Source organism: Pongo abelii, chromosome 16 (genome assembly GCF_028885655.2).
Source record: "Pongo abelii isolate AG06213 chromosome 16, NHGRI_mPonAbe1-v2.0_pri, whole genome shotgun sequence".
NCBI lineage: Eukaryota > Metazoa > Chordata > Mammalia > Primates > Hominidae > Pongo > Pongo abelii.
In genome coordinates this window covers 42,933,882-42,951,462 of record NC_072001.2, presented here as the reverse complement: position 1 = coordinate 42,951,462, position 17,581 = coordinate 42,933,882, and the positions used below count along the sequence as shown (strand labels likewise).

Sequence of the window (17,581 nt, the reverse complement as noted above, 5' to 3'; positions counted from 1 at the left end):
AAGTAATTTTGAAAAATAACGACCACGATCTTGGATATTCTTAGGGCTGATCTAAGGTAAACGACAGGGCAAGATCTGGGAGCAGCTGAGGCTGCCGCCCATGGCTGCGCTCGTCTAGTGAGGCCAGGGCGTCCCCTACTGGCCCAAGACGTGTCGCAGGCAGGTCGAGGTCACTCCTCACCTCTGCGGTGGCGCCTGGAGGGAGGGCGTGGTGGCGTTGCCGTGAGCGAGGGGAAGGCCAGTGTTAATCACTGACACTTGTGGGCTCCGGAAACTTCCCTAGGGCCCCCAGAAGGGGCTAGGGGGAGAAAAGCAGCAGTTCTAAGAATTTTGGAAGTAGAAGTGACATTAGCAATCTAGCCTAAGTCCTGAACGTAAGTGAAAAAAGTTTAAAAAATACATCAACTGGGTGTTTACTATGAGCCCTTTACTTGGATTACATCCTTGAAAGCCGACAACAACCCTCTGAGGCAGGTTCCCTGTGGAGGATAAGGCGCAAGCAAGTACCTCGTGCATGGCCTCACAGCAAGTTGGGGAGCAGGGTGAGCCTGGGGCCTCTGACTCACAGTCCAGGGCACCTGTGCTGTCTCTCTAGGACACTGGGGCTTGGGATTTAAATCCAGGACTTCATCCTGGGGTGGGGATGGAGAGAGTTCCTGGAGCCCTGAGTTGGCTGAGCAGATACAATGAACACTTGTTGACCAACTGACTGCAGAAAAGAATAAAGGAATTGGGAACTGCCAGTGTTGGAGTGGATTCAGTCCAGGGAGTGTGTTGACGTGGCTTCAGGGTGGTTACTCTCTCCGGGCACCCAGGCTTCCAGGACACACCTCTCATCTCCCTCTGGCCACTCCTCTGGCCTTCTCTAGGATGGCTGCACCAGAGCTAACCACCTCCAGCTGACGTAGGAGGTCTCCCAGCCTTAGGTTCTAAAACTTGTCATCCCAAAGCCAGATCTGCCCAGTGCCATTCCTCGATGTGTTTAGATGACACCCTCCTTCCTTCATCCAGAACTGACCCTTAAATCAGCACACTGGAGCTACGGTGAGGCAGCTCAGAGTCCAAGGTGTAGTTCCCCTCAGACTGAAACTGAAAAGTTAAACTAGCCCAGAGGCCAGTCCTCTGTAAGGTGCACAGTGTCTTGTTGCAATCTGCTCCTGTAGAATGAATCCACCTTGACAAGGAGGACATGGAACAGCCCACTCCCAACTAAGGGACTGCGGTGTAATAATGCATACCTTAGCTCATTTACTCCTCCCCTTGACATGAGGTAGGCACTTTTATGACTTCCCCATTTTACAGATGAGGACACTGAGGCACAGAGAGACTTAAGCAATTTTGGAATATGCAAAAAAGATTAGTGGAAACAAATACATTAAAGAAAAAGATAAACTCAAAAACAACAATAACAAAAAACAAAACAAAACAAAAAATAGTGGATGTTTCCAATGAAAAATTATACATTGTTTAGAACACAGCCTTCTGGATTAGCTGATTTCTAGCCTTTCGTTTCCTTTGCGCTATTTTACAACTCTGTAGGTTGTAGAGACTCAATGGCAATGGAGAGGATTCTTGTCTATGGATGTACAAATGCTTCTGTTCAGTGAAGGGACAACCCTGGGTCCCTCCTGTGCAAAATCCAATTTTGCTTCCATTTACAAATTCATTCCAGAATTCCTGATGTTTACTGGATTCTCCTTTGAATGGATTGTAACATACATCTGGTTTCCTTATTAATAACAGGTTAAACAAAATAAAAATTTTTTTTGAGACAGCATCTCGCTGTTTCCCTGGCTGGAGTGCAGTGGCACAATCATGGCTTATTGCAGCCTTGACTATCCCAGCTAGGAACCCCATCCAGGAACTAGCGACTGTGTTTTTAACCATTATACTTTCCAGGCACTGCAAAGTGTAATTGCATTAGAGTAACTGCGGCTGCAAATTAATCAACGCTAACCTGAACAAGAGCCTTGACCCTAATTCAAACCCTAACTGAATTCCTGACCCTAATTCAAAACCAACTCTAATTAAAACCTAATAAATTAAAGTGTGCTCTGTCTGAGGAAAAAACACATTACCCCTGCATTTTGGGAGAGACAATCTCAGGTTGTACAAACAAGCATACTTATTCAGGTCCCTTAGGTCTGCTAGGCCCTGAGGAGCAGGAGTATTTTTCTCTGCCTGTCTTCCCATGGGGAAGTGGCCAAAGCTGGTACAGTGTTTTGTGCCCAGGGCCTTCGTTTTGCTCTTGGTGCTGCCTAGGCCTTTGATGAAGCCCCCATGATGTGGGAAGGGATTTGGGAACCATTTTCACGTCATGGTTCTTCTAGAACTGTGAAAGGGAGAGGAAAAACTGAGGGAGAGGGAGCAGGAAGGTGTGTGGCCTGCATGACTTAGAGACAGTGACCCAGCTCCATGCCTCACATACATACTGCTCTGCTCCAAGGCCAAAAGACATTAACCTCTATTACGCATTTAAATTACAATTTGATTAATGATATATTACCCTAATCACACATAATTGCAAGTTAGGATTTGGGGTGCTGGAAAACATCAAAATTTAACCATGTTATATTGACATAAACTCTCAATTTCATTGTACCCTGAGCTACCTTTATTCCTGATTGATCACATACAATACCATTTTTCTCACTGATGAATTTATTTTCAGATATAGTCTTATAATTCAATGAACTTTATCATTGCTTTTACTCATTGTTTTAATCTCAAAAATTTAAATTTAGCAATATTATTTTACTTCATAGTACTTCCTTTTATGATCCCTTTTATTTATGGCAAATGACACTGGTTTTCCACTTACGATCATGATATTAAATACACAAGTATAAAATGAGTCAATGTAAAGAAAAATATTAACTAACAGTACAGGTGGTATTAAGATAATGGCAGAAATCAGGATGGTGATGTTGAAATGATGGAAGGGGTGTGGTCTATAAATAACAACACTACTTGATACTATATTGTTTATTGGGCATTTACTATGTGCTAGGCCCAGTGTTATCAATGATAGCACTGTCCAGTAGAATTTGTGATGATGGAAATGCTCTACATCTGTACTATCCAAGCCACATGTTGCTACCGAATCCTTGAAATGTGGCTAGTGTGACTGAGGAATTAAAATTTTAAAATTAATTTAAACATCTATATTTACCATATTAGAGCAAGCCTAAGGCTCTTACCTATAGTATTTTATAAAATCTTCATAACCTCAATGAAGTAAGCATTATTATTGTTATTTTGCTAGTGAAGAGACTTAGGCCTTGAGAGGTTGCCTGAGGCCACATAATTAATAAGTTGCAGACGTAGGATCTGAACCCCGATCACTTTGACTTCTGAATAGGTGCTCTTGGTCATTTCCCACAGAAAAACAAAGCCCAAAGAATATTCTGTAAGTAGTTGAATTGTACTGGCTCCAGTGCGATGCACACATTCCATGTACTAGGACATTGACGTCTCTGGGGGATCATCCAGCCTGCCACCGAGATTTTTGCAGAAGTCCAGATGCTAGTGTGATTGCAATCAGATTAAACTTTGAAGATAGCCAACAGGACTCATGAAGGTGTAGATGTGAAAATTAAAAGAAAAAGAACAGCTGGGGGCAGCGGCTCACGCCTGTAGACCCAACTACTTAGGAGGCTGAGGCTGGAGGATAGCTTGAGCCTGAGAGGTGGAGGTTGCAGTGAGCCGAGATTGCACCACTGCACTCTAGCCTGGGTGACAGAGTGACACCCTGCCTCAAAAAGAAAAAGGAATCCGGGATGATTCATGGGTGTTTTTATTTGAGTAACTGGGCAGATGATGGTGCCATTTAATAAATAGCAAAGATGTGGGAAGTAAAAAGTTTTGATTTGATCAAGTAATAGCTGAGATGCTCATTACACATCCAAGTGGAACTACCAAGTGGACAGCTGAATATGCAAGTTTGGAGCTCAATACAAAGGTAAAAGCTATAATTAAAAATTGGGGAGTCATCTTCGTACACCTCAAGACTAGCAAAGATTAGAACAGTCTGGTGAAAACCCCTCCTATAGGGCCGCCAACACAAGACCACTTCGTGATGGCACCATATGAATAACCTCTAGCATGCGTGTCCAACATTTTGGCTTCCCTGGGCCACATTGAAAGAATTGTCCTGGGCCATATGTAAAATACACTAACACTAATGATAGCTGATGAGATAACAAAAATTTTTAAAAAAGGGCCCATGCATAATTTTCATGATATCTGCCAATACAGATGAGCAAAAACATCCTCACATTCAAATGACTGGACACCCATGCAAGAGCCCTGGGCCTTGGTATTACTAGCTCACAAGTCGAAGTCCTGGTTGAGAGCACCAGATTGACCCACGTTAGGTCATATGCTTGAGCCCAGGTGCTGAGGGCAGGTGAGAGAGTGACCCTCTGATCCTTTTATTTATTTATTTATTTATTGCCTCTCACCAAAACCCACACAACAGGGGATTGCAAACAGGTTCAAATCCTGGAGAACCAAAAGCCAATACAGGTTGGCTACACAAGGTCATCAGCCTAGGGCAGGAAGTGGGCAAAGGGCGCTGGCCATTTGGAAGAAAATGTGAAATCAAGAGAGTGAACATATTTAAGCCATTAAGTTTGAATCTCCTAACTGGGCTCCTCATTTCCTGCCCTGTCTCTCTACAGTGCATTCTCCACAACACAGACAGGGGGATCTTTAAAAAATATAAATCAGATTTTCAGTGTTCTGTTGAAAACTTACCTTAACGAGTCTTCTTTTTGTATCTAGAACAAAATCCAAGCTTACCATGGTCACGGGCCCTACATAATCTGGTCCCCAGCTACCTCTCCATACTCCTTCACTCCTTGCTCCACAAGCCCTCCTCACCCCCACCCGCACCTGCCAGTCTTACAGACACAGGGCAACTTGTTTCCCCTTTGAAGGTTTTGCTCTAGCCATTCCCTGTGTCTGAAACACTGTGTCCCTAGATCTTTGGATGGCTGGTCCTTTCAGCTTTCAACTCAAAGTTCTCCTCTTCGACGAGAACTCACCTGACCCCAACCCAAGCAGTCCCCTTCCCACTCTCATTATACAGCCCTGCTTAGCTGTCTTCACAGAACTCATTATTTGAAGCTGTACTACTTACTTGTTTGCTTCATTGTTTATTTCCTCCCTGCCCCTTTAACCCAAGTTCCAGGAAACCAGGAACTTAGCTTTTCTTATCCTGCCGCATCCCCAACCTCTACCACCGTGCCTGGCACAGACTGAGAGGCACTCAGCGAAAACCTCTTGTGTGGTGGAATGCTTGACTTTATAGAGGGCCCAGGGTTCAAGTTGGCTACTGGCAGAGAGGGCTTACAACTCAGTTCTCCTGACTAATCAGAGGTAGAACTAAAGACTAATCAGAGGTAGAACTAAAGACTCCAGCCCCTCTTTTTTTTGAGACGGAGTCTCGCTCTGTCGCCCAGGCTGGAGGGCAGTGGCGCGATCTCGGCTCACTGCAAGCTCTGCCTCCTGGGTTCACGCCATTCTCCTGCCTCAACCTCCCGAGTAGCTGGGACTACAGGCGCCCGCCACCACGCCCAGCTAACTTTTTTGTATTTTTAGTAGAGACAGGGTTTCACCGTGTTAGCCAGGATGGTCTCGATCTCCTGACCTCGTGATCCACCCGCCTCGGCCTCCCAAAGTGCTGGGATTACAGGCGTGAGCCACCACGCCCGGCCCAGCCCTTCTGGCTAGAGCTGCAGCACTCTCTAAAGGAATCTCTACAGGAATTTATAATCTCTATAAAAGGATCTCTACAGGAACTTATAATGACAATAATGAAAAGAACAATAGCTGATACCTACTGAACACCCTCTATGTGCCAGGCACTGTTCTACGTATTCAATCTGAGTTTCATTTACGCTTCACGACCACACTGCGCGGTAGATACTATCATTACCCTTACTTTATGGATAAGGAAACTGAGTCACTGAGTTGTTAGGTAACCTGCCCAGCATACAGCTGAATATAAATCGTACGCTGCTATCAAAACTTTCTTTTGCTCTCACTCCCTCACACTGGCTGGGGTGAGACGATTTCTCGCATGTGACTGCCCAGGACAGCCACAGAGCCTCCGGGTCACAGGCCCCCGGACGCCCAAAGGCGCGGGCGCGAGGCGGGCAGGGCGCGGGGAGGGCGCAGGCCGGGATTGGTGGAAGGGAAGAGATTGGTGGAAGACAATGGAAGTCTAGTAGCGGAAGTCCCGCCCAGCCTAGGCCGATCTTCCGGCTCTCACTGCTAGGGGCTTAAGTGGAGGGAGTCGAGCCAGCGTCGCCGCGATGGTGTTGTTGGAGAGCGAGCAGGTATGGCTAGGCCTGGCCGGCCGAGGGAAGGGGGCGGCTCAGGCGTTACTCGAGACCTCTGCCTCCTGCGGGAGGACCAGGGCCTTGACGCGGCGGGACGAGGATTTGGGGCTGGCTAACGGGGCTGGGCCTGTTGTTTTCCAGTTCCTGACGGAGCTGACCAGACTTTTCCAGAAGTGCCGGACGTCGGGCAGCGTCTATATCACCTTGAAGAAGTGTAAGCAGCGGGAGGGGAGCCGGGCGATGCTCCCTGGGTGCCCGGTGTCTGGGAGCCACCGGAGTCTGGCTGCCGCGGACCGCCGCCTTCCTCTACCTTCCGCCACCCTGTACTGGGCACATTCGGTGCTTCGGGCCCGGAAAATAGTAGGGATTGTAGCTGGCGCAGTCCCCAGCACTGAGCCGCCTAGGTTGCTTGTGGTAACAATGGGCCCCAAGCAGTCCAGGGCTCTTTGTCAGGGATCCCAAACGCCGCCACTTTGAGTGGAATTTAACGTGCTTCGATATTACATGTTTCCGTCGTGGAAATAATAGTTTCTCCAGGGTTTCGCCAGACTGTGATTGCAGACGAGGTGTTTAACAGAACTAGAGCAGCGGGGCTGGATTAGATCATCACTTACCCCCCACCCCTCTGTTTTAACTGTTTGTCTGCCGCTCAGCCACGTACGCGGCCGTGTTCACCAGGATGCATTTTTTCCTTCAGATGACGGTCGAACCAAACCCATTCCAAAGAAAGGTACTGTGGAGGGCTTTGAGCCCGCAGACAACAAGTGTCTGTTAAGAGCTACCGATGGGAAGAAGAAGATCAGCACTGTGGTGAGCTTAATTTCTAAGGCTATCTTTTGAAATGTAAAGACTTAACAGAGGATGGGGCGTTTCTGAACCAGGCTTTTATTTATTTTTCCCTTTTGCCCTGTGTGGCTATTTTTGAGACCAGGACCTTCCTATACTTTAGTAGTGGAAACCTCAAGAATAAAATAAGAAGGTAGAGGTCAAACAGTCGTTAGTTCTGCTAAAACTTTTGTGGAAATGAAAGTAGCATATTGGTCTTTATTCGTAGTACTGTAAGGAGCAGCTGGCATAAATGTTTGATTCCTTAGCCCCTTACTGTGCTGGGCCTTCAATAAGCAGTTTCTTGGTACCGGGTGATGCTATTATTTCCTTATCTTTGTGGTTCACATGGCGAATATGCAGCTAAATGTTAGGTTTGACACTTGAGAAAATATACATTTAGTCAAGAGCCCTAGTCTTTCAGTGGAGGTTGAATAAGGCAAAGGAAGAGACTGCTTGAATTGAGTGAATACTACTTTATTCTGCTGTGACAGAAATCACATTAGTGTAGGATACTGACTGCATGAAAATGTAGACTATACTTAGTTGGTAAGTCTCCCGTGACAAGTTATCTTGAGAGGACTTTTACAGTAAAACAAGCTTATGTGGTTTTACAGATAAAGTTAGATATCATGAAATAACAAAAACCTAAGGAGTGTTCTTCAGAGGTAGAATTTATTTTGTGGTAGCTTGCATTGTGCTTAAATATGCTTGAATTCATGGAAGGCAGGTTTAAAAATAAGATGGGGAGGGAGTAGTTTAAATATATCCTGTATTAATGTATAAAAAATTAATACTGAGAAGTCCTCTGACTTTTCTCGGAACCCAGGGAGAAAACCCAATGCCACCTTTCTAAGGGATTTCAAGAGGTGAGAAACAAAGCTTTTTTTTTTTTTTTTTAAAGGAGCCTACTGCCTTTCACCTCTAGGTGCAATTCTCATGTGGAAAAAGATGCAGAGCTCCTTTTCTTGTTCTCTAGGCAGAGGAAAGTAGAGTAGAAAAATAACCATTCATGTATTATGAACCCTGAAGTTGGGAAGAAGTATTTTAAAGATAAGGATACTGTCTTCCGGAGGCTTTTGAGATACTATCTGGGGTGGAGAAAAGGACGCTTATATGGATAATAGGTATGACCTCTTTTTTCCTTCTTTTTCAGGTGAGCTCCAAGGAAGTGAATAAGTTTCAGATGGTGAGTTTTGGGTGTTCCTTATGTTTCCCTTCTCAGGGCAAGAGTCAGCATGATAGTGAACACTGGGTAAGATTGATACTTGGGTTCACTGCTCTCCGGAGATAAGTTTTACCAGTATGTTTCAAGTAAAAGCTGCCAGGGTGTGAATTTCAACGCTAATACCGTCTGCCTTTCTAGTTTTTTTAAGTTAGATTTTGTCTTAGGCTGTAGATATATGCTACCTATAGTATAGTTGAACAAGAAGTTGCCTGCAATTTTCCCTTGGAAAAAAAACGTAAAAAATGTGTGCAACTGTCTGTGGGTGTTGCAGAAGCTGCTATAATGTGAAAGAGTGTTTTATGCTTATACCATTTTCTGGTACAAGTGTCCAATGGTGCTATATTCTTTCCTGATTTTTGGCTACCCTAAATCCATTATGCAAATAGGGCTGCTGTTCTGCCAATTTGCACATCTTCCCACTAAGGTATGCTCTGTTGTATCTTTCAGGCTTATTCAAACCTCCTGAGAGCTAACATGGATGGGCTGAAGAAGAGAGACAAAAAGAACAAAACTAAGAAGACCAAAGCAGCAGCAGCAGCAGCAGCACCTGCCGCAGCAGCAACAGCAGCAACAGCAGCAACAGCAGCAACAGCAGCACAGTAAAGGGCATACATTTCCTGCTTTCACCAATTAACCACTGAATTGCTATTTTTTCCTTTTGGCCAGATAGCTAGGTTTCTGGTTCCCCCACAGTAGGTGTTTTCACATAAGATTAGGGTCCTTTTGGAAAGAATAGTTGCAGTGTTTATAGGATAGTTGTGGTAAGAATCTAGTTTATTTTGCATTTGGCTAATTGGTCTGTGCTGCATGGTTATATACTCCTGGATTATAGATTACAAGTCTCTGTAGACATCTCTGTGAAGAGCAAGCTATCATTAAACATGTCTGTTTATCAGCACTGTCTCTTTATTTATTCCTTTCCCAACCCATTTTAATAGTTCTGGCAATAACTACTAAATCTAGAATGATGTGATTAATGAATAGGATTTAGCTCTATAATATCTTCTAGGTTATTAGAATTGAAACCTGACAGTTTTATAAAAAGTCATGTTATCTCATGAGCTGCTTCCCACCTGGCTGTATAATTTTATCATCATGGTTCCCCAAGTTTCGATCAGTTCTCATAGTCAAATGAGAGTTTGTTTAACCCCTTTAGGGGAAACATACTACAAAGTCATCAAGAATAAAGGTTCCAAAGTAATAATGATTTTTGGTTTCTTTATGCCCTTTAGTTTGGTTATTTTCATGTGCTTAGTTATTACAGCCAAGGGAAGAAAAGGCTATTACCTTATGTTCCAGCTCCCTAAAACCTTTAGTGTTAATAGATTTACAATTAAAAAGCAGCAGGTATATGAAAGCATTTATTATATCCCAAAAGATAAATTTATAATATATTACACATGAAAAACTAACAAAGCTCAACTTTGTAGGACAGCTTCTTAGAAAAATTTTTTTTTTTTTTTTTTTTTTTAAGACAGGGTCTTGCTCTGTTGTCCCAGACTGGAGTGCAGTGGTGCAATCACAGCTGAGTGCAGTGGCGCAATCACAGCTCACTGCAGCCTCAACCTCCTGAGGCTCAGATGATCCATCTCAGCCTCTGGAGTAGCTGGGACTACAGGCATGTGCCACCATGCCCAACTAATTTTTTTAGTTTTTATAGAGATGGGGTCTTGCTTTGTTGCTCAGGCTGGTCTCGAACTCCTGGTTTCAAGCAGTCTTCCTGCCTTGGCTTCCCAAAGTGCTGGGATTACAGGTGTGAGCCACTGCACCCAGCCTCTTCTTAGAATTTAATTTTAAATTACGATGAATGTGCAACATTCCATTATTCCAGTATAAGCCTCTGTCTGTTTGAATGAGGTTAACGACAGTTCTTTAGGGTTAAAATAAGATTCTGTAGTAGTCATCTCTATAGCTGTACAGAAATAGCACAGACACCCTGCAAAAGAAAAGGTTATAAGGACAGAATCAGTTTAAAGAGTGAAGAACAGAGCTAATAAATTTTTATAACACCTGTAGGAGCTTTATTTAAGCAAAAACAAGATGGAAGGCTGCTCATTAAAAAATTATATAGGTTTTATACAAGGTGTGACTGACAGGGGTCTGTAGTATAAGGTCCTAATAAGGAGATAACCATTCACCTCATAGGCTTCCTTGTTGTCTTTTAAGTGTATGATAACATGAATGATTGATTGGCATTTTGACATAAGGACATACAGCAAGGTAGTCATGGTTATTTTCTTTCATTTAAACATACTTAGAAAGTGAATAACCTGGGTGAACAAAATTGTAATTGGGACAGCTACTCCTAGGACCCTTGTGTTTTGTTATTGACGAGATCATGACTGTGATTCACAGTCCAGGCAAGATTTATTGGTTGTCAGCTGCAGTTCTAAGAACAGCTTAACAGGCGTCAAACCTCAACAAGACAACAAAATAATGTCACTCTGAAACCCCTCCCTGAATTTTAACCATGTGAAACCTGCTATGCCCAAGTGATAACTTACTTTTTTTCTACTTTGATGTTATAAATTTCATCACAGACTAATTTGAGGTATCTTTGCTTTGGCAGGCGTGACAGCAGCTGCTTTACAGTTGTGTTAAATGCCTGTTCATCAGCATCCCACTAGGAAAAAAATAGATAAGACTTAACAACAGGTCTCTAGGGTTTACTAGCTGGCTTTTTCTGGGTCACTAATGAAATTCCAATGTCATTTCCCTCTTCAAGTATACCAGGAGAATCAGTAATTAATAGGGAGATAGCAGAACCAGTTAGGAGACTGCTGGGGTTCCTTTGAAGCACCAATTTTCCTTAAAACAAGACTCCCTAATTAGAGCCTGATTAACAGTGCTGCAGCCCTAGTGTGCTGATGTGACTTTAGACCAGTTAGTTCTGCCTACCGTTTACTTTTTTTTTTTTTTTTTGAGATGGAGTTTCAGTCTTGTTGCCCAGGCTGGAGTGCAGTGGCACAATCTCGGCTCACTGCAACCTCCGCCTCCTGGGTTCAAGTGATTCTCCTGCCTCAGCCTCTCAAGTAGCTGGGATTACAGGCACCTGCCACTATGCCCGGCTAATTTTTTGTATTTTTAGTAGAGATGGGGTTTCACCATGTTGGCCAGGCTGGTCTCGAACCCCAGACCTCAGGTGATCCACCCACGTCGGCCTCCCAAAGTGCTGGGATTACAGGCGTGAGCCACTGCACCCAGCCTCCGTTTACTTTTTGTACAACGGTGATAGCAGCTCTTAAGTATATCCATTTGACTGGGTCATAAATCAGTACACTGCCAGTATAGTGGTATATGTTTATTTGTAAGAGAACAACAAATGATATATAAAATACTAGTTCTAGGGCTAAGTTCACTATTAATCTAATTTAATTTGTGACTAAACACTCTGGATAGACAAAAAAGTATTCTTTGATATGACATGTTGCAAAAGTCACCTGTAGCTATGACTATAGTTGAGTGTTCTTAATAGCAAAGATAACTATTCAAATTTTTGAAGTTCTTATTTAGGCTATTTGATGATAAAGGGATGTACCTGTAAAAATATATATATATATTTATAAAGGACCTAATTAATTTTTAGAAAAGGATTTTTTTTTTGTATAGTACTAATCTGCAAATGAGCTTCCCTAGCTGGAATGGAGGTTTGAGAGATAGTATAGTATAGTGGTTAAGAACACCGATTCTGCTAGTCTGCTTAGGTTCAAATCCTGGTTCTACTACTTACTAGCTGGGTGACTGCGGGTAAGATATTTAACCTCTCTACTTCCATACTCTGTAAAGGGATAATAACAGTATCTACATTTTGGGGTGGTTATGATTAAATGAGTTACTACTTGTAAAATGCTTACAACAAGGCCTGCCAGACCCTGACACGTAGTAAAAGCAGTATGTGTGTTTGTTTTTGTTTTTTTTTTTAAATAAAATAAGTATCTGAAAAATTAAAAAGTCACTAGAAAAGTATGAGTCCTTCAACATAGGATTTAGGAACATATGTGTCACATAAAAGGAAAAATGTTACTAAATTCCTGGGGCTGCCAGAAAAATACTATCACTAATGAATGCTGTCTTCAGTATTTTGGCAAACTAACAGCAAAGATTTGGGATCTTAAAGGCCACAGTGCAGAAGAGTTCATATTGCTTACCTCTAATGATAAAAACTGTAATATTGTTTCTTTGGGTAGATCCACCTGTGAATACACAGAAATGTACATCATCTCTCAGGGAACTCTCAGCAGCACAATACTGCCTTGTGGCCATAGTGTCACATGAAATGCAGCAGTATGAATAGGGTTTGCAGAGTCTGAGATGCTGTTGTGCTATAAAAGGGCTTAATGAACTGTGCAGTGATAAGATCTTAGCCCTGGAGAATTAATAAGCAGTGGAAACTGTACTCCGTCCCTCTACACCACACCCAAAAGGTCTGACACTGCTACATGTATTCGGTGTAAGCTTAGCAAGGCAAAGGCCTGAAATATGTAGGAAAATGATTTTTGTTTTCATTTTCCTCCCTCTATCCTTCAGAGAAACAAAGAGGAGAAACAAAAAACCTTAAATTCTCCCCCTAGTTCTTAATAGTTTTAAATTGCGTGTAGTTCACATCAGTGACAATAAGGCCTGTATCCAAATTCTGCTGACACTGAGCAAAAAAACTCTGAACGCTGAGGCAACTACTTTGACAGTATGGTACTTTGACAGAAGCCACCTTCAAAATACTAAAGAAAGCCACTTACAGCCAGAATTTCAATTTCACTGCTTTTCTGATGTAAGTTGGCAAGGGAGGTCTGAAGTCGAGTTTGTACCTAAATAATAAGAAAATGGAATTCAGAACATGTTAAACCAAGCCATCTTTCTTGCCATCTTATTTCCTATCCCAGGATACAATCACAGGGTAACACACCAAAGCCTAGAAAGGATTCCAAATGGTGTCTAAAGGTTTGCCCTTGGCTGGGTGCAATGGCTCATGCCTGTAATCCCAGCACTTTGGGAGGCCAAGGCTGGGGGATCACTTGAGGTCAGGAGTTCGAGACCAGCGTGGCCAACATGGTGAAACCCTGTCTCTACTGAAAATAGAAAAATTAGCAGGGCATGGTGGCGGGCGCTTATAATACTAGCTATTCGGGAGGCTGAGGCAGGAGAATTGTTTGAACATGGGAGGCAGAGGTTGTGGTGAGCTGATATTGCACCACTGCACTCCAGCCTGGGTGACAGAGTAAGACTCTGTCTCAAAAAAAAAAAAAAAAAAAAAAAAAAAAGATTTGCTCTTAATCCACTCAGAAAGGGGTGTCTAGCAATATGATCTCAGGGGAAATGAGGTTTTTATAACTTATCTTGACCATTTGTTTAATAATCCTTGTCAATTATCTCTTCATAATTTTGAAATGATTCCTTATAAAGGCTCAGTGCAGTGAAACAGTGCACAAAGAGACAGAGAGATGATAGTATGAAGCTAAATTGGGAAAAAGGGAGAGGTGGCAGCAATGAGGACATGGCGTGAGAACTGAAACTTGGTAGGTGATGAAGGCAGTAGGAAGATGGGAAAAATAGGTTTCCACCCAAATCCTGAGAAATAGCTAGAAGAGCTTACAAAAATAAAGTACCTGATCTTTGTATTTCAGTCTGATTACATTTCTAAAATTGACTGCTCTCTTTTAACACTCACTCTTTCGCATATGTCCACAGCATACTCTAACATTCATATTCTATAAATTTAACTCAGTGTTCTACTGTAGTTATTTTATTTTATTTTGAGACAAAGTCTTGCTCTGTTGCCCAGGCTGGAGTGTAGTGGCATGATCTTGGCTCACTGCAATCTCTGCCTCCCCAGTTCAAGCGATTCTCCTGTCTCAGCCTCCCGAGTGGCTGGGAATACAGGCATTTGCCACCACGCTTGGCTAATTTTTGTATTTTTAGTAGAGACAGGGTTTCACCATGTTGGCCAGGCTGGTCTCGAACTCCTGCCCTCAAGTGATCCACCCTCCTTGGCCTCCCAAAGTGCTGGGATTACAGGCATAGGCCACTGCACCTGGCCTATATTTATTTTCTTTTATTATTCTCTATATAATGCATATGCTTCTAAGTTATAAACTCTTTTGAGGACTGGGGCCATGTTAATGTCTTCTACATTTTACACAGCCCTTAGCACACCATTAGGCATATAGCAAATGCCGAAACCATGTATGGAATGAGAAACCTGCCTTAAGTCTTGTCATCAGCCTCTTCTACTTTGCTATTTAGAGCACAAACAAACCTCAACTACCTTTAGAGCCAGATTAGATAGTTTTCATTTAGATGCAGTCACTCTGACAACAGCTGCCTCGAGGTGCCCACAGTGCACAATGGCCCCTCTCTGGAGGACAGATGGGAATCCTGGAGCCAGAGAGATGCTTTGTATTGATAACGCTTTCAGAAGCCACCCAGTTAGGGAAGTTGGAAGAAAAATTTTTTTCTTGGAAAAAATATTTCCAAGAAATTCCATGTTTATCTTATTTTCCTTTCCTGTTGTTGTTTTTCTCTTCTGTAACTCATATTAGAAAGCCAAAGAAACCCTGACCCAGTGTACCTGAGTTTCATAGCGCCTCCTAGTGCTGGCTGACAGCTTCTCCGGGGCTAGCACACTCACAATGGGAACCACTGTTGCTCCATGGATTTCAAACAAACCTGAGACAAAGAGAGTTTCAGAATTTATGGCCTTATCTGGTCCCACTTTCTACAACATACTACAGAGAGATGGCAGAGTTTATTAGTAGACATCCTGTCGTGATTCTAAGGGCTAGATCACGACTGGGCTGTGTTTTCTATCGCTACAGCCATCTGCACTGGGTAGGTGAGGAGCCCAGAACCCCAACACCCAGCAGTTTTGATGCTTCTCTCCTCAGGCAGGGGTTGGGGGGTGGTGGAAGGGGCAGGGAGGCAACATGAGTCATCAAAACCTCAGGGGCCTAAGAAAATCAAGCTGAATATCACCAAACTTGCATACTTCTTTAAATTCCTTCGAGAATTGGAAATCTGATGGCAACACAAAGTTAGTGCTAACAGAAGTGAATGGGAAAGACTCAATTCTGTTAAAAGCCAAATATGTCTTCTCATGGCCTTAATTGGAACACTTCTTTGAAAAAGAAGTAAGGTTGCTAGAGGTGATGAAAGTAAAGGCATAACTATCACCACTGTGCCCTCTTGGCTTTCATGAAAACAAAATGTGTACAGTGTCCTTCTTCAAGGGATTTCAAAATACTTCCTTCAATCCTCTGTATGAGGAAAATCTCCAGGAAAATTATCCACATCTCACTTGTACAATAAATTAAGTAAAAGGAAGATTAAATCACTTGTAAAAATAAGAGATAGAGTAGAAGAGTCAGCTAAATTCCAGTTGTTTTAACATTTTCTAGGATGTGGACTTCAAAGCATACGGATGAATCCCATGTGGTACAATTTATTGTGTATATGTTATCTTAAAAATAGATTTCCAATGTCACAAGCAGTTAGCCACAGTAATAAGTGCTTAGAGCAAACATATAAGCATCATTATGTTCAGATTATAATTAGTAATTATACCTGAAGCATTAGAAAATGACCCCTTCAGATTTTGCACTGCAAGATTATCGGAAGCGTCTCTAAAAACAAGCAAACAAAAACAATTAAAGAACAGTCAATAAGGCACAAGCAACACATAACTTACAGTGAACTACATGTATAGTGAGCCACTTTTCCATTAAATATAAGAACATCTTCTTGGTTATTAGTGGGTGGAAAAACAAAAACAAAAAATTTGCATTTAGTTATGCTTTGGTCAAGAGCAAGTAAAAATTATAAAGGATGTCTTTTTAAGTTAACAAATGCCTAAAGAAAACATTCTGATTTATTCAGCTGGGCTTGAAATCCTGGATCCACACAAGAAGCTGATTTCAATGAAATATAATGGGTGTTCTTTCCGCCCCCCTCATAATACAAGGAAACATGAATAACAGCAGCCCCACCTTCATTATGGCAGCAGCCTTGGCAACCACCCACAGGCGAACATTTGGTAAATAAGGATATTCTTTAAAAAGCCGTGAATGGATGTTCTTTCAAATGCTGTGAATTAATTTATAGCCTTTGAGAGAGACAACAGCACTCTATCTTGGGAAAACAGGGAAATAATCATTTGCATGGAGGAAAAACTTTGAACCTTTCCCTGCTAAAACTAAATCCCATGTAGCCTTTTAAGTGTCTTGGTAATGTTCCCCCATACTCACTACTTGGCTATTTCTTGATTTCTCTTCTAAACCTCTGTCTTTGATTTAGATCTATAATTCCAATACTGGTGATTTCCAGAACATTATGTTCCCTCAGAAACACCTAGTGGTGAATTTGTTAAGGCTAGGTGCAAATAAGAAGGGGTGGGGGCATGAGAAGAACAGAGCAAGGTTTGTTTTCCATAAGCCAGGATTTCCCAATCTTGGTACTACTGAAATTTTAGGCCAGGAAATTCTCTGTTGGGGGGTATTAGTCCTGTACCCTTTAGGATGTTTTCACAGTATCCCTGGCCTCTCCTAGACACCAGTAAAACTCCCCAGTTGTGACAACCAAAAATGTCTCCATACATTGCCAGATGTGCCCTGGGAAGCAAAATCATTGTTGGTTGAGAATTGCTGATGTAAGTCAGAAAAATTACAGTGTTGTATTTTCTGATAATGAGCATACATATAAGAATTGCTTGAGGCGGGAGAGTTGCTTGAGTCCAGGAGGTGGAGACCAGCCTGGGCAACATAGGGAGATCCTGTCTCTAAAAATAATTTTAAAAAATTAGCTGGACAAGGTGGTACATGACTACGGTCCCAGTTACTCAGGAGGCCAAGAAGGGAGGATCACCTGAGCCTGGGAGATTAAGGCTATAGTGAGTCGTGTTTACACCACTGCACTTCAGCCTGGGCAAACGTGAGACCCTATCTCAAAAAAAAAAAAAAAAAAAAAAAAGAGTTGCAAATATATAGAAAAGCTTAACAAAGTAATTTAAGATCCCTTGTAATCCCACTAACCAAAACTACAATTAAAAATTTGGTACATTCTTCTAGACTTTTTTTTATGTATAGGTTGTATATTTTGTTTAAAACAAAATGGGATTATATATTTGTTGTTGTTGTTGTTGTTTTTGTTTTGTTTTTTTGAGACGGAGTCTCGCTCTGTCACCCAGGCTGGA

At 42.3% G+C, this 17,581-nt stretch overlaps 2 protein-coding genes across 4 annotated transcripts in view; one reads left to right on the top strand and one right to left on the bottom strand.

Moving 5' to 3' along the window:
* The first annotated feature begins 6,263 nt into the window (after window positions 1-6,263).
* Window positions 6,264-9,295, top strand: SRP14 (signal recognition particle 14). The gene is given in 5 exon segments (NM_001131937.1): window positions 6,264-6,344; window positions 6,489-6,561; window positions 7,045-7,157; window positions 8,329-8,361; window positions 8,848-9,295. Coding segments are annotated over 5 exon segments (399 nt in total). The 5' UTR covers window positions 6,264-6,320; the 3' UTR covers window positions 9,004-9,295.
* Window positions 9,296-9,748: 453 nt separating this feature from the next.
* EIF2AK4 (eukaryotic translation initiation factor 2 alpha kinase 4) overlaps window positions 9,749-17,581 on the bottom strand; it is a 106,399-nt gene continuing 98,566 nt past the window's right edge. For 2 of the 3 annotated variants that reach the window (XM_024232276.3, XM_024232277.3), the window contains 6 exons: window positions 15,958-16,016; window positions 14,966-15,063; window positions 13,137-13,205; window positions 12,549-12,593; window positions 10,905-11,023; window positions 9,749-10,336 (listed from right to left, as the gene is read on the bottom strand). In XM_024232276.3, coding sequence (XP_024088044.1) covers window positions 10,279-10,336; window positions 10,905-11,023; window positions 12,549-12,593; window positions 13,137-13,205; window positions 14,966-15,063; window positions 15,958-16,016 — 448 coding nt within the window. In that variant the 3' untranslated portion in view covers window positions 9,749-10,278. The remainder of the gene's footprint in view (window positions 10,337-10,904; window positions 11,024-12,548; window positions 12,594-13,136; window positions 13,206-14,965; window positions 15,064-15,957; window positions 16,017-17,581) is intronic. The other variant, XM_024232278.3, reaches the window with a different exon arrangement.